General features: G+C 29.3%; 3 protein-coding genes across 3 annotated transcripts; 2 read left to right on the top strand and 1 right to left on the bottom strand.

Moving 5' to 3' along the window:
- Positions 1–606: 606 nt before the first annotated feature.
- LOC107071010 (transcription elongation factor Spt6) lies at positions 607–7,929 on the bottom strand. The gene is given in 14 exon segments (XM_015329646.2): positions 607–1,061; positions 1,146–1,578; positions 1,716–1,956; positions 2,056–2,572; positions 2,658–5,695; positions 5,783–6,032; positions 6,112–6,272; positions 6,398–6,415; positions 6,502–6,621; positions 6,708–6,787; positions 6,790–6,891; positions 6,981–7,059; positions 7,153–7,304; positions 7,911–7,929. Coding segments are annotated over 13 exon segments (5,280 nt in total). The 5' UTR covers positions 7,192–7,304; positions 7,911–7,929; the 3' UTR covers positions 607–859.
- A 402-nt stretch (positions 7,930–8,331) lies between these two features.
- On the top strand, positions 8,332–13,399 carry Cpsf5 (cleavage and polyadenylation specificity factor subunit 5). The gene is made up of 6 exons (XM_015329677.2): positions 8,332–8,552; positions 11,186–11,386; positions 11,582–11,645; positions 12,667–12,832; positions 12,924–13,038; positions 13,144–13,399. The coding sequence occupies exons 1-6, from the start codon at positions 8,434–8,436 to the stop codon at positions 13,163–13,165; spliced, it is 687 nt and encodes a 228-aa protein (XP_015185163.1). The 5' UTR covers positions 8,332–8,433; the 3' UTR covers positions 13,166–13,399.
- A 370-nt stretch (positions 13,400–13,769) lies between these two features.
- Positions 13,770–17,045, top strand: Mvd (mevalonate diphosphate decarboxylase). The gene is made up of 10 exons (XM_015329596.2): positions 13,770–14,136; positions 14,625–14,695; positions 14,810–14,877; positions 14,982–15,028; positions 15,105–15,256; positions 15,471–15,638; positions 15,744–16,037; positions 16,126–16,287; positions 16,384–16,510; positions 16,870–17,045. The coding sequence occupies exons 1-10, from the start codon at positions 14,085–14,087 to the stop codon at positions 17,043–17,045; spliced, it is 1,317 nt and encodes a 438-aa protein (XP_015185082.2). The 5' UTR covers positions 13,770–14,084.
- Positions 17,046–17,048: the final 3 nt, after the last annotated feature.

Below are 17,048 nucleotides of genomic sequence, written 5' to 3'. Positions count from 1 at the left end.
ATTAACCAATTGGAAGCTAGTAACGTGGTACGGATGATTTTTATTGGATGATATTGATGATAGAAAAAAATATGAATATTAATTTGTTATATGAACAAATTAATTAATAAATTGATCATATTAATATATTTGCATTAATCAGAAATGTAGATTTATAGGTTAAACAATTTTTAATGAAAATTATTACAGTATTGTCAAGTTGCAGTTTAACCAACCACGGTGCATTATTATTTTCTTTCATTGGTAACACTCGTTCATTAATCTTCGATCTTTGCACATGCGCAGAAGTTACATAGTAGTAAATATTTACTATCATTTAAATAGCACTGTACTACACGTTTACTACACGTGTTCATTCACTTTTTAACCATGAATGTAACAACATCGTAAACCTTTGACAATGTTTTATTTATACAACAAACTATGATGCTATGTGATGCATTGTATCCTTGTAAGATCAACAAATATTTTAACGATGTAAATACTTTAATAAAAAATATAACGAAAAGATTACCAAAAAAAAAAGTAATTATTTTGTAAAGGGATAGAGAGAGTATAAACAAAAAATGGACACAGATAGAAATTGTTAAATAAAAAAACATTCAATTAAATTATCACAAGCGTTTTATTGCCGCTACATTAGCGATAAAGTAAGAAATCGATAAATATATTAACGAATAATATATAACGATTATTGTATAATATATTTTATGTACATAAAAGTTTAATATCGCTAACAGAGCCGTTATACAAAATACATTAAAAATATATGAAGGTCTATACAAAGTTTACATAATAATAATAATAACATATTATTATATCCATTATTTTATTTAATAAACTTAACTAGATTCGTAGGTTAACTTTCATCATATAATGGTGTACCATCTCCACTAAGAGACATACTGCGTGGACTAGAATTAGTATAGGGTGTACCTCGAGGTGATTTATAAGATGGAGTTTGATTAGATGGAGTTCTATTTCTCGGAGTAGTTCTTCCAGCAGAATCCTCATATTTTCGTGGCGTTTTCCTGGATTCTTCATATCTTGGAGTACCACCCCTTAAATTAAATTCAATTCAATTCACACAATTAAATGAGATTTTAATTAGATAATTGTAATGAAATGTTTTAAGAGAGACTTACGATCCTCGAGGAGTTGATTGTTTCAAACGAGCCCAAGCTTCAGCTGCCTTACTCCAATCCGTGGCATCACCAGATGTCGGTGTTGAAGCAGACGGAGTGGGTCTATGAGATCGCATTGATCTCTGAGTTGCAGATGGTACCGAGGAAGAAGGTACTGGATGTAAGAATGAACCTTGATGATGATTTGGTGTTTGCTGTGCATGACGCGGAGTATGATGAGGTGTTTGATACGGCGTCATGAATGGAGTTTGTCCCGAAGGAGTATAAGGTGTATTCGGGTATGTATGCATTCCACCATAAGCTGTGGTACTTGCTGCACCTGGAGTATGTGGTGGATAATGATGTGGTGTTTGATTTGCTACTTGCGACAGAGAATGCAACATGTGGTGTGGTAAATTCTGAGCCACTCTTTGTATTGCATCCTGATTCATTCCTGAAATATTAAATATATATTTTTGTTAATACTATCAAAAATGTGAATATATATATATATATATATATATATATATATATATATATATATATATATATATATATATATATAAATCAATAATGTGAATAGGAAAGTACCTGAAACTGCCCCAGGAGTAGTATGATACGGTGTTCTTGAAGTCAATGCACCGTGTGGAGTACCTGGCGTTGATTGACCAGGTATTGGATCACGAAAATGTTCCTTGAACCAACGGAACAAATCATTAACTCTACTAAACGTTTGTCCTCTAAATTTAAAACCGTCTGGTAAAACGCTAACGTATTCGTGACGGCACCGAATTCTTGGTAAATAAGACAGGAGGAATTTTCCTGGATAATTCTGAAATATAAAAATGAAAGTATAAATTAAACATTTATAATTTAAAAGAATATAAACAAGAAAATAAATATAACGTAAAGTTAGTTGCATTGTTCGTACCTTAGCTGCAGATATAATGTAGGGAATTCCTCCTGGATTTTGTTTCTTTTGTTCTTTCAAAATTTCTTCAGCCTTATCTTTCACGCCTTCCACGTTTGGCTTATAATATTTAAAATCTAACAATTCTGAAGTATAAGCTGCCATAGGATTAACGTGTCTGGCAATTATTTCATCGAGATCTTCAAATTCTTCGTTACCAATCCATAAACTATGACCCAAGGAAAATGCATTTTCTTTGCCTTCTTCTCTGACATCAATGTGTTGATAAATATTGTCAGTTACTTTCCATGTTACGGTAAGATGATCGGCACCTTTGCTACTGGGTCTTATTATACCTTCTCCTTGTTTCATATTCTGCATTAACTTCTCCGACTCGGCAAAACTAATATTGTGGAAAGACGGATGTATAATAACACGTCTAACATATGTCTGAAGTTGCTTTACTTTTTTAGCATCCTCTTCCACTTTAACATCTTGATCGTGCGCTTCCGTGTCATAATAAATGTCTCTTTGAGGTCTAGAAAAATATAAAAATACATTAAATCATTTACAAAACTATTCGTTATAAAAACCAAAAGGTATATAACAACGTAAGGACTTACCTCCATTCATGATTTTTATCAGCAAGATCGCTGCTCTTGCTCGTACATTCAACACTGAAACGTTCTACTTCAATTTTAATAATACGACAATGGATTACTTGACCAATACCAACTCTTTCTTCAGGATTGGCAACATGTTTATCAGATAAATTTTTAATATGAACATAGCCAGATATTCCATTGTCTAATCTCAGTCTTACACCTGTAGCTTTTCCTGGACAAGCTCCTGCATCAAAATGATTCCACACTTCCGAAAGTTCAGGAAAATCATTCTTCAGACAGAAAGGACACTGCCATAAACCAGTCTCATCGTTTCTAACTGGATTGGCTTGATCTAATTGTTCTCCTTGTGGTTTTCTATGACTTATTCCAACCACCGTTGCCAATATCAGTTTACCGATGTAGAACGTTTCAGGTGTTTCCTTGGTTAATATGTCGAACAATTTTTCTGGACTTGGTGATTGGTACGGTACACGTAAATCCTTGTATCTTGAATTCAATTCAGCTCTGATATCATACAATGTGACACATTTATTACCAAAACCTTGTCTTTCCAATTCTTCAGCAAATGCATCCAAGTCCAAATCCTTCAATCTTTCTGGCGATTCTAAAATTTCTTCCAGTGCACCAGCTGGATTTGCATCTTCGTCGTCGTATTCCAATGCATCTACTGCCATTTTTCTTGCCCATTCGTACGTTTCAGGATGCACTCTTGAACCATCCAATACTTCTACGTAAGCTTCCGTACTGTCTCCTAAACTATTCGTATCAATCTTAATAAATCCAGCACAGTTGATAAATACTTTGGGTCCCATATGACAAGCTGTTACAAGTTGCGTTCTATTTTCTAATCTTTGATTCGTTTGTTTCAATATTTTAATCAATGCTTGTCCTTTTCTAGGACCCAAACCACAAATGAATTGTACCAGATTTCCAGAATAAGCTTGTTGTACTGCTTTGTTAACGTCAACGCCAACCTCATTTACTCTATTTACGAATTCTAAATATAAATTTTCTAAAAGTTCTTCTTTTAAAAGCTGATCTTGCAATGGATGATACTTGAGGCATAATATTTCTTCATCGGCAGTACATAATTGAGAAAATTCTACTAGAGGATCTTGCATTCTTCTAGCCAAAGATATTGCTTGTCTCAATAATTCCGGATAATCTCGGAATTCCGAAATACCCTTGTTACTGTTGGAATAAATCTTAGCAAGTTCATTTTCACATATTTCTACTTGAATAGTAGGAAATTGTTCATCTTCCATTAGATTGGAAATACATTCTTTTATATCAGAGGCAATCATCAGTGCCTCTCTCGATTCACCACCGATTACAACCATGTGAGGTTTCTTAGTTGCTATGAAATTCTTAAGTGCCAATAAATCAGCTTCTTTCATTGCTTTTTCATCTTCCCTGAAACTATTTTTCCTCTTCATCAAATGTGGTAATCTCACGTAATCTGTGCATTCACCGTCAGCAGAAACGATGCATGTAAAAGCTGCTTGAGAATAATCAGGTACATAAGCTAAACCCATAACGCGAAGACCTTTACTTGTGTCCCATTCTTCATCTTCTTCTTCAGGGAATTCACAAGTGTATGGAGCTACTTTAATCCAATTATACATTTTACGACAACAAGCTCTCATTATACATTCTTTAGCTTCTGTAATAAGATTGATTTTCAATTCTTTCTTTAAATGTGGTATCACCATACGATTGAGTGCCATTTCTACACTGCCAACTCTCAATGCATTCCAATCTTGAACATTTTTGCTGAATTCGTCAACATAGTAAAGTTGTTTCATTTCGTCAACGTAATTGCTAGTTGTATTTCCTTCTATCGTGTCGCTTAATGAGATTGTAATGAGCTTGTCAGTTTCAGCTATGACCAATTTCAAGAATTGATCTCCCACAAGATCCCGCACTGGTTTGTCTTTCAAATATTTCATCGAATATATTGGATGATTCTCGTCGATTTCTTTGATACCTTTTTTCGTTGGTCTAACTGATATTTTAGCTCTTTCCATATACATTTCTCGAACGCATTTGCGTACCAATGGTTCGCGTGCCAATTGCATAGCAACCATCAATTGAGCAGCCTTAAGAACTTCATCTGGAGTATTGAATCTTGAACTGCAAAAATCATTTGCAACTACTGTGGGCTCTATGGGTTCTTGCTCAACTTCGTGACGTTGATAATTATCCCGAAGATTTTCAGCAAAATGTTCAGGAGTAAGACCAAACTTCATAGCAAGCCCAGCCAAGCCTGCTTTTCGACAAGTTGAGTATGGTCCACTTCTAACCGCTTGTTTCAACGTTTCATCCGGTTCCTCTTCTTCATCTGCAGCAGGTTCAATATCCTCTTCGGGCGGATTTTCACCATTCTCTTCGGCTTCGGCTATTTGTTGTTTTCTTTTTTGTATTCTTGCTTCACGACGTAATTCTCGTTCCTTTTGACGAGCAATCTCTTGCATAGCTGGAATGTCATAACTATAATAAAGCATGAAGTGTTGATAAACGTCATTTAATTCTTCGCTCGTTTGAATATTTTTAAGACGTTCAATGTCATCTTCTTGTATCACCCTTACATTATCTGGTATAGGAAGATCACGATTTTTCAAAACTTCATCATATTGATAATTTTTCATCTTTTCAAATAATTTCAACAAATTTTCTTTACGTTGACGCAATTGACACCATTTAGCATCGAATTTATATACTTTCCATAAATCATTGATATTAAGTTCTGGAAGCACATATTCTTTTCTGTAGAATGATATGAAAGGAACTTCAAAGTGTTGATTTCGCATGAAATCTAAAGCTTTCTTAATTTTTCCAATAGTTTGTGGACCTTTCTTAGCTCTCTCTTTGGCTTCTTCGTTCAAGTGAGCATCTTGAACGGAAATAGTAGGTCGGCAAAATGCTTGTTTATATATCCATTCTGCCTCAAGGTCTAATTCATCAGAACCTTCAGCTACGGGTGTAACAGGAACAGAACGAAGTTGCATTCGTTCAGGAATGTCTGTATTACGAATCTAGAATATAACATTAAATCAAAATAATTAGTATTTTATGTAAATAATTATAAGACAAAAAGTACTTAAGTAATTATAAATAAATACCTCATTATCTAGATCCGTGAAATGACCTCTTTTCAATTCACTTGGCTCATAAATTTCAAAAATACTCTTTCTAGTACTTTTCTTTTTAAATTGTTTCTTTGGTCTCCTTGGTCGTTCATCGACATCGTCATCCAAGTATTCATCTTCTTCTTCCTCCTCTTCCTCTTCCTCATAATCTTCCTCTCCGAATTTACCAAACTCATCAAAGTCAAAATCAACTCCAAATATATCCTGAGCTTCTTGTAAAGCGCTGTATTAATAATATTAATTAATTAATAATTCAATAATGTTTACATAATACGAAAATATGATTATGAATGAATACTTACGCATCGGAGAATATTGGTTTCTTTTTCAAACGCTTTTCTGCGAGAGATCTTCCATCCTCGTCAACGATAAAATCATTCATATCATCATCCCCTTCGCTACCTTCTTCGTCCAAAGTCTCAACCTCTGGTCGATGACTTCGTTCACTTCGTCGTTCTTCCTCCTAAGTAACATGAAAAATATGAACGAATTAAAATCTTATTCAATTATATTAAACCCTTACGACTAACACCATAATAATGCAAATGATTAATTTTGTTTGTATGCGATTAAAAAAGTTATCATTACCACAAAGACATCTCTTTCCTTATATACGGATGCAAAAGAAATACATACAAATGTAATTAAATGAATACTATGATAAAAAAAAGAATTAAATATGATATAATTACATCGCCAGAGCCTTCAAATAATTCAGTGGCAATGGCATCTCTGTCTTCTTCTGGTTCCTTTTCCTGTTCATCTTCGGATTCCTCATCTTGTATTCTTCGAAGACGTTTGAATCTGCGTTTCTAAATTGAACAAGAAATTTATTTATTTTAATACATGATCTCTTTTGAATTGACTAACGCAACTAAGTGTATTACGTTGAACTTACTCTTTCAAGTTTAACACCCAAGTTTTCTTCAATCAAATCATAATCTTCTTCTTCCAATCTATCATCAAACTCGTCGTCACTTTTTTTCTTTTCTTAGAACCACCGGAAGTATCACTATCCTCTACATCGCTTTCTTCTTCTATCGGATTATCATCAATCAAATCTGCAACTTCTTCGCCATCATCTAAACAAAAATATTAATCTCGTATAAATATATATATGCAAATGAGATAAGATAAGATAATAACAAAATAATTGTTAATTCAAACTAACCATCGTCCTCCTCGTCACTTTCTTCAACCGCCTTAATCTTTTTCAACTTTTTCTTTTCATTTTGATCAAGCTCCTCCTCCTGAAAAAAAAGTGAGGTTAGGTATAACGGAAGTACAACGCAATAAATACGTATGTTAAAATGCATGAAATATTTTTTTTAGAAATAACATACCTCGCTTTCTTCTGCTTCGGAATCTAAGAAATCTGCCATTTTGTGATGAAAAATTTATCTCAAATATATCAAATAAAAGAAAATAATCGAAAAACTTTGGAAAAAGTTGTACACTGTTCGACCACCTTTTCTACGACGATATATCAACCAAACTGAAAATATAACACGCGTTTTTATTATTTTGCATCAAATAGTTTATTTATAATAATCACTGTATAGTTTATATTAGTTTATGAATAATATTTTATTCAATAAATTATTAATTTTTGTATAATGAAAAAGTAAATGCAAAGAACACACTAGAAACACGTCCGACAGTAATGGAGGCACGAGAAGGACTGTGGACACGTTTAACATGCACCCAAGCTTCCTCTTACCCTCCACCCTTCACGACTTTCGACCTTCGTCCTTCGACCTTCGATCGATCAATTGTAAAATATTCAATGAAATATTTTATTCATTAAAATTAAAATAATAAACAAAACTATTGTAATTTAATTGAAACAATTAACAATATTAATGAGTAAAAAAAATATATTGATTTTTCTTGAGAGATATGTAGACAATGTTTTTACGATTGGACGCCATGTTTTTTTTAGTAAAAAATAAACTTGATAAACGATATGCAATTAATAATCATAACAATTAAATATAACCAAGCTTACTATATCTAAATGATGATTATTATGAGAAGATAGTTGATTTATATCTCACTAAATATAAATAATATCACGAGAAATGATAAATAATTGACTAACAATAAATCTTTCTCGTAAGATTGTACAATGAATCGCAGCTGTAGGACCTGTGTGAAGTTAACACCTCTTCGTATTACCGGTTGGTAACTTCCGGTCATTTCGATTAACCAATAAGATTTGATTATCTTAATGGAGCATTTTAATTGGATGTTATTCGATTGGTCAATTATTTAAAATATGGACAAATTTTCGTGGTAACAAATTTTTAAATATTAAATTGCGACAATAACAAATAATTATTATAATAATTATATTATTAGAATTAACAATAAATATTTATTAATCATTAATAAAATAGATTGATAAATAATTTACTTTTAAAAGTGAACGAAAATTCAACCATTGAATAAAAAGTACTGCTGCATTGCCACATGTTCCTTAACTCAAAGATTTGGCAACGTGTTGATTAAGGGTGTTCGTAAGGGAAACCGAAACGGTTGGAAGCAGTTTGAGGAAAGCAGTGAGAACGTTTGGTTCTAAGTTATTTTTCTTTGTGCTGTAAAGCATTTTAGCATTCATTAAAATGGCGATGGGAACTACGCAAGGGAAGGCTACTGGGTGGCCTAGAAGAACCAGTAATAGTTCTTTTGAGGGAAAAGTTGTTCCGAATCAATCTATAACTATCAACAGGACAGTTAATTTGTAAGTGAGCAGCATATACGTGATTTAATCACGTTATTTTTTAGATTATACTCCTTTGACTGCCTCTCCTATCGAACAACTATGGTCGGGTTTTGAGAGACGCTAGCGATAAAATATACATACGATGTTACTAAAGTTTTTTGTTATACTATATACGTATATATGTGTATGTTACAACCATGAGACGGCTGTTCATCCTTTCGTTAAGAAAATATTCTCCATGTTTATGTAAGCGATATCTAAAACTTGTGCGCGCGCGTTATATTCATTCACATTAAACACACCATTTTGTATTTATTGTATTTATATTTAAATTTATGTCATTGTATGTATATATAAATTTAAATGAACAAAATTATATATATATTTATTTATTTTTTATATATATATATATATATATAAAATTTATATATTTATAATTTTTTCAAATAATACATGGTATATCGCTTCATAAACAAACAAAATTAATGCACAAGTATTTTTCATAATATACCATTTGTTTAAAACACTTAGGATTGTATTGAACTTATAATTTTTGCGTTAATTGCACGATGTATTATTATATACTTCGAATGAATATATTGCCTGCTTTACAATCATTAAAAAAGAATATTAAATACACATTAAACAAGAATTATGATAAGTAATCTGTTCTTCGGTAATGTTATTTCATTATTAATGTAATAATGATCAGTGGATTGAACCGTTGAAATAATTCTATCGTTGTTATGTTTCTTGATGAATATAATATATATATATATATATTTGATGATCATGTTTTCATATATATAAAAGCCTGCACAATTATAAATATAAAACTTTTTTTGTACATTCATACATTGTCTTATTGTATTACTTTGTTATAAATGTATGAATGGAACAAGCGTTATTTTAATTCTGTTATTTAATAATGTCCTGAATATGTTCAGGATTTGAACACAACTTATTAAACGGTTTTCTTACTTTTTAAGTAATCTCATCTTTGTAAAGATTTAAATAAGAAAGAAAGAAAGAAGGAAAAAGAGAGATATATATATATTAATTTTTTATTGAAATATATATATAAATCATATTTGTGCGTTACAAAAAGCAATTAAGTAGTATTCTATATCGAATACATTTATAAATCGTTTATGTATGTATATATATACCTCATAACAACTAGGGTATATTTGTTATTACACATTGTTATTTATTTAAGTTATTATACGAAGAGAGAGAGAGAGAGAGAGAGAGAGAGAGAGAATTGTATCAACTAATTTGTTTGACAAGTTTTCAATCTATTATTGGAAAGGCTTGTTATTAATTATGATCAAGTGAATTTTTAAATAATATTATGATGCAGGATCACATGATTTTAATCAATACTTCAATTACATATTGGATGATAATTTATAATCAATTTTCTAAGTACAATTATTGCGATGTTTAACAACATTGCTGTCTTGAAATATAAAAAGGGAAGGAAGGGAAGGAAGGAAAGGAAAGGAAAGGAAAGGAAATTAAGATATTTTTAAAGCCCTTCCTTATTTTCATATAATCGTGTTGTAAAAAAAAAAAAAAATGTCGCGATAAATATTTATTGTAAAAAGATAGAGATACGTATGTTTCAAATGAATCTTTCTAATTTACACAATTATTCTTCGTGGGCATCAATACTTATCATTATATTTTTTTCCAATCTGTTTTTATTATACCTTTTTTATTACTATTTAAGAATACATACTTGAAATATGGAGTATGATCATCAATTTGATGATTTTATGTATCATGGAAAGGAGGGTAATACTTACATGTATGTAGATATAAGAAAATGTCGGTACTGTTTGTTATGTTTCAATTGGTACCGACCAATATGTTTTATTATGTAGAGTACATTTTTTATGAATATTCAACAATAACACATACTTACATCATTTTAATTACTGAACTTTTCTTCTCTTTTTCTTTTTCTTTATTTTTTTTTCTTTTTCTTTTTCTTTTTCTTCTACTAATCACAAACACACAAAATGTTTCTTCATATTTTGTTCTTTTTTTTTTTTCGTTTTTTTTTTTTCATCACATTTTACATTTGAACTTTTATAAATATGTAAAAGTAATCTCTTAAGTAATTATTGTTAATCGTTAGAAATAATATCAATTCAACATACAAATATTTTCTATTTCATCTAAATTAATTCGATGATACTTTTGTATATAATTTGTTTTCATTATTATATTTAACTTTATTGTTTTAATATATTCACAATTTTTATATATAAATATATATTTATATAATAAAGAAATAATAGTATAATGTCTTTTGAAAAAGATTTATATATAATCTTCATAATTCAATCAATTGAATATAATATTTATTTATAATTATATTTTTAAATTCAATTCAATTTCTCATAGAAATTTATAGAATTGTTAGAAATTAAAGTTTGTTGCATTGTGAATACTTATGTTATCATTATTATTATTATTATTATTATTATTATTGTTATTATTATTGTTATTATTATTATTATTATTATTATTATATTGTATGTTGCCCTATCACATTAAGATATAATTTTGGAGAAGCTGAGTTTACTTGCTAAAGATTAAAGAAGTAAGCCTAACAGACCAATACAACTCATTTATCATAGATATCCTTTGACAAACTATTCATTTGGAACAAAAGAGCCACTCTTCGAGAAAGATCCATCGGTGCCAGCAAGGTTTCAACGTATGAGAGATGAATTTGACAAAATTGGAATGCGAAGGAGCGTGGAAGGAGTTCTCTTGGTTCACGAACATGGATTACCCCATGTTCTGCTGCTTCAATTGGGAACTACATTCTTCAAATTGTAAATATATTTGTATTCTTTAATATTATCCCTTGCTCTAGAAAATATACAAAACTTATATGACATGATTTTACAGTTTAAACATTAGAAGCATGTAATGCAGATCAATGCATTTAATCATAGTTCAAGGGGTTAATCTAAAAAAAAATCTATTAGTTTATAAAGTTTAATGAATTAATTATTTGTTAATTTTAGACCTGGTGGAGAACTAAATGCTGAAGAAGACGAGGTAGAGGGCCTAAAACGGCTCCTTACTGAGGTAACAGTTACCACGACGCCTTATGCTGCCTTACAGGGTGGCTAGGAGTGGCACTTTAATATGTTAGATTGTAATATTGTCTTATTATAAACGTATATTGTATGAATTTAAAAGATATGTATGTAGAACTTATGTAACCGGGCCTGTAGCTCAAACTAGGGAATTTTCATTTAACTATAATAAGAGGTATTTCTATATTTTTAGTGCGCTGCATGCCCGGAAAAATTGATGTCCGTAGTAGTTAAAAGACAAAGCTTATAGAATGCTCTGGTTAGCTAAGAACATTGTTCTTATCCAGCTCTCTTGTATATGTAATATGGACGCTAAACAGACTGGATATGAAGATTGTAAAACGATATAAGAAGATTGTATATTTTACATTTTATTCTTGGATTTCCCTTTGTTTTTTTTTTTTTTGCTTTAAAGTTTCATTAATAATTTATTCAAATATATATAATATTATTTTTATATATATATATATTGTATCTATGATGTATAAAATTAAATTCAGTAGGTTAACAAAATAATCGATTGACAACCAAAGCAGGGCTAATGGTTTTTTTTTCATTTACAAAGTAGGCCATTCATTAAACTCGATTAATAATTTTATATATATATATATATATTCTATTGCCAAATTTGTGAATGTTAGTATCAATATATATACATGTACAACAGCTGTTTCATTTTCACTATGTATTATTAAGGAATGCATGTCAGAGGTATTTCTTAAAGTGAATATTTCTGACATATGTAATTAATGTCAATATTATAATAATATTAATAATAATGTAAAGGAGGTTGTGCAAGGAATATATTAGGCAATTATCAAAAAATTGTCCATTAAAAAAAAAAAAGAAAAATAACAAATGTAATAATTCAGACACTTTCAAATATAATGTAACCATGTTCTTAGTGGACTATAAATGAAGAAGAATGTATTATTATATGCTATTTTATGAAAAGAAAAATGATTGAAAATGCATAATAAGTATAATATGCTTAAATTAATAACTTCTAGACATTTGGACAACAAGATGGAGTCAAACAGGAATGGGTGATAGAAGATAGCATTGGAAATTGGTGGCGACCAAACTTTGAACCACCTCAATATCCGTATGTTCCACCTCACATTACCAAACCAAAGGAACATAAAAGGTTGTTTCTTGTACAATTACAGGAAAAAGGTAATATATACGAGAATATCCTTTATTTTGTTTTTGTTTTGTTTTGTTAATTTTATAAACAAATACCAACCTACGTACGATTTTATTTTAGCTCGATTTGCAGTACCAAAAAATTACAAATTAGTTGCTGCACCATTATTCGAATTATATGATAACTCTCAAGGATATGGACCGATCATTTCTAGCTTACCACAGTCACTTTGCAGGTAAATATTCATTACATTTTTAATATGCAAATAAAAAATATATATATCACTTTTATGAATTTTAATAAATCATTATTGAATTACTTATGGTACCCCTTGTTTCAGATTTAATTTTATTTACATGTGAAAAAGGATATCGAAATAAAAAGATTGGTATAATTTTTACTTAAGTTTATTATTATTATTATTACTATTATTATTACTATTATTATTATTATTATTATTATTATTATTATTATTATTATTATTATTATTAAACATTGTATGTATGTGTGAGATGACGGATGCAATATGAAGTTGCTCTTCTATGTATAATATGAAACTTACTATAAATTAAATATAATTTTTTGTATGTAGTAAATATTTAATATATCGGTGCCGACACTTTCCAATTCCTTCATTTGATATATTAAATATAATTTATTAATATTATCTTCATAAGAAATAAGTTCAACTAATTTAAAATGAATTTGAAAAATGTTTAAGATCGATACTCGCATTTTAGTACAATCGATTTATCTCGATTATATAAACAAGATGGATTCGAGGTTGTGACGTATTCGGTTAGATTCGGCACGTTTCGTTTATACTCGACGTTTAGTATGATGCTAACGTGTAGCGATAGTGAAAGGATAACCTAGACAAAAATTCGGAGATTTATATATCTAAGAAATATTTAATATAATTTATAAATATTATTATCTTCATAAGAAATAAGTACAACTAATTTAAAATGAATTTGAAAGATGTTTAAGATCGATACTCGCATTTTAGTGCAATCGATTTATCTCGATTATATAAACGAGATGGATTCGAGGTCGTGACGTATGTTCGGTTAGATTCGGCACGTCTCGTTTACACTCGGACGTTTAGTATGGCGCTAACGTGTGTCAGTAGTGAAAGGATAACCTAGAAAAAAATCAGAGAAGTTTATATATATATATAAGAAATGTTTTACTGTTACTTATAGCATTTAATAAATTTGTAGTTCGTTGATATCATCGTAAGAGAAAAAATACTTGTGTCAACGTATTTAAATTACTGTCATGGGAACCGTTACCTGTATTGCACCTATTAACATCGCAGTCCTTAAATATTGTACGTATCTCTTTTTATAATATTATTTAATATTAATAATAACAGAAATAATATATAAATCAAATGTGTGTGTGTATTTATAACACACACATATGTATTCGTTTAATATCTAATTTAAATTTTGATATATAAATCAATATATGTCAATCATATTCAAATTATATTCATATATATATATATTGTTGTTATGTATATATATATATATATATATATATATATGAACATAATTATATTTTGAATAGGTTTACGATAAGAGAATATTGAAATTGTTTCTATTTTTAGAATTCATCTTTGACCTTTTTTTTTTTTTTCAACAAAAAGTTTCAAATCATTTAAATATGAAGTGACTAGAATGTTTTATTATAATAACAATAAAATGTAACAATATTTGTAGTATGCATTAGGAGTTATAGAAATTGTTGAAATATTCATTTGAATAATTATCTTATTATCGATATTTAATTTATTTATTTATGGTTTATTTTTAGGGGGCAAACGAAATGAAACTTTAATCTTGCCTACTAACGACTCGATAAGTTTGACTTTGGATACAGAACAGGTAATTTTTTATTACAAGTTTTTTGTTTTTGTTTTATTTACTTCTAATAAATAGCATATTAAATATGTCAAGTATATACGTTAATAATATTCATAATTAATATTTATTATACAGTTATGTACAAAAACAACTGTTATGCTCAGCGAAAAATTCAAGAAAGATCGCATATGGTTAAATGGAGTGTAAGAAGCATTTTATTATTATTATTATTATTATTTTTATATTTTTTTTTAAACAAATCATGATTATATCAAATTGTAATTATTATTTATTCATTTTATTTCAGTGAAGAAGATATTAAAAATCCCAGATTGCAAATCTGTTTAAGCGAAAGTAAGTTTTTTTACATATAAACAGAATGATTTATTTTATATGAAAAATAATGTTATAATAAATGAATGTTTACAAGTTAGGAAAAGGGCGAAGCTTGAAGAAGAAATGATGAATTGGAAAGTTCATATTTGTTCAGAAAATAATTTTCCAACTGCATCTGGATTGGCTTCCAGTGCTTCAGGATATGCGTGTCTCACATTAGCTCTTGCTCAATTGTATAAAGTAAAGGTAACATGTTTATTCAAATTTAATTATATATATATATTTTTTTTTAACTCTTTGAGTGTTACGAATGCCTATAAGTATTCAATATTAATGTTCAAAATGTATTACGTTCCTACAAAAAGTTTTGTCAAAGAGTATTCACTGCTCAGAGAGTTATAAATAAAGGTTTAATTTGATATATTTCATAAATGTATTAAATTGTAATTAATTGAACAAGGGTGATGTTAGTACCATCGCACGAATGGGATCTGGTTCAGCATGCAGAAGTACTCTAGGTGGTTTTGTCAGATGGCGTATGGGATTATTTGAATATGGCACTGACAGTGTAGCAGAACAAATAGCACCTGCATCCAGTTGGCCTGAAATGAGATGTTTAATATTAGTTGTGCGTAATTCTTCTCCTGTATTTTACAATTTATTTTTCTAGAAATTTTTCAACATTAATATTTATTGATTAGTTTGTAATTATTATTAATGTATATGCATTCAGGTGAATGACAACAAGAAACTGGTCTCTAGTACTGTTGGAATGAAGAGAACCTATAAAACCTCTGAACTTTATCATTTTCGTACTAGTTATATTGTACCTGAGCGAGCAGACCTAATAGATGCTGCCATTGTATCGAAAGATTTTAAACTTTTCGCCGAACTTACAATGAAAGATTCCAATCAAATGCATGCAGTGTGTTTAGATAGTTATCCTCCAATTATATACCTGAATGATATCTCTTTTGCAATTATGAATCTTATTCATTCGTATCATAATGCAACTGGACAAATACAGGTATTACATATATGTTTATTTAATAATAAAGATTATACGTTTTTTTCTTTTTTTATTATTGGATTTTATTGTAAAATTCGAATTATAGGTAGCATATACTTTCGATGCAGGACCGAATCCTACTTTGTATTTATTAGAGAGGAATGTTCCAGAAGTGATAGCACTATTAGATCATTATTTTCCCCCAGATAGTAATAATTTGGACAATTATAAAAGAGGTTTGCCTATTGAAACGGTAGAATTATCACAGGTACATTGAAGAATTGTTAATACTTTATTTACGATTCTCATATATATATATTTAACAAATAAATAAAATATATATATATATTTTTTTTACTTTTAGGATATAATAAATAACATTGATAGTAAGGTGTACGAACCAGGTAAAATAAAATATATGATATACACGCGTATAGGGGACGGGCCTAAATATCTTGTAAGTCCCGATGATCATCTTTTAAATGATGAAGGTTTGCCTATAACAAAAGATACTAACGTTGTTTAGAAACAATTTATTTAATTTATTATTTTATTATTTATTATTAAGGAAAAAAATAAATATCAGTATTTGTTCTTTCGCACGAAAATTTTATACGCAATTTATTATTGGTAAAAGGGAAATCTTATAGAATATATCATTTTTTTTATAGAAAACATTGTTCTTATAATAAATTTAATACTACCTCACATACAAACACATATATATTTATTTAATTTATATTACAGCGCATAAATTAAAATTTAATTAATAAATTTAAGATTAATCACGTTCAATAGTTTGAATTTGCATTTTTTCCAATTATCATTAACATATGATAAATAATTGTAGATAATACAGGAAGTATGGATACCGACCGAACAAATAAGAATACCGACCGAGCAAGTAAAGAAATTGGCCGATCAAGTAGGAATACCGACTGTGCAAGAAAACTTCGATTGGAATTCGATAGATGTCGCAGCTGGACGAGCGGGTTCTTTCACTTTGACGGTCAGCAGTCAGTGTGACGC

Source organism: Polistes dominula, unplaced genomic scaffold, assembly GCF_049000335.1.
Source record: "Polistes dominula isolate Pdom_NZ unplaced genomic scaffold, Pdom_raw_medaka contig_80, whole genome shotgun sequence".
Classification (NCBI taxonomy): Eukaryota; Metazoa; Arthropoda; class Insecta; order Hymenoptera; family Vespidae; genus Polistes; species Polistes dominula.
The sequence above is the reverse complement of the archived record's forward strand: the minus strand, read 5'-3'. Positions and strand labels throughout refer to the sequence as shown.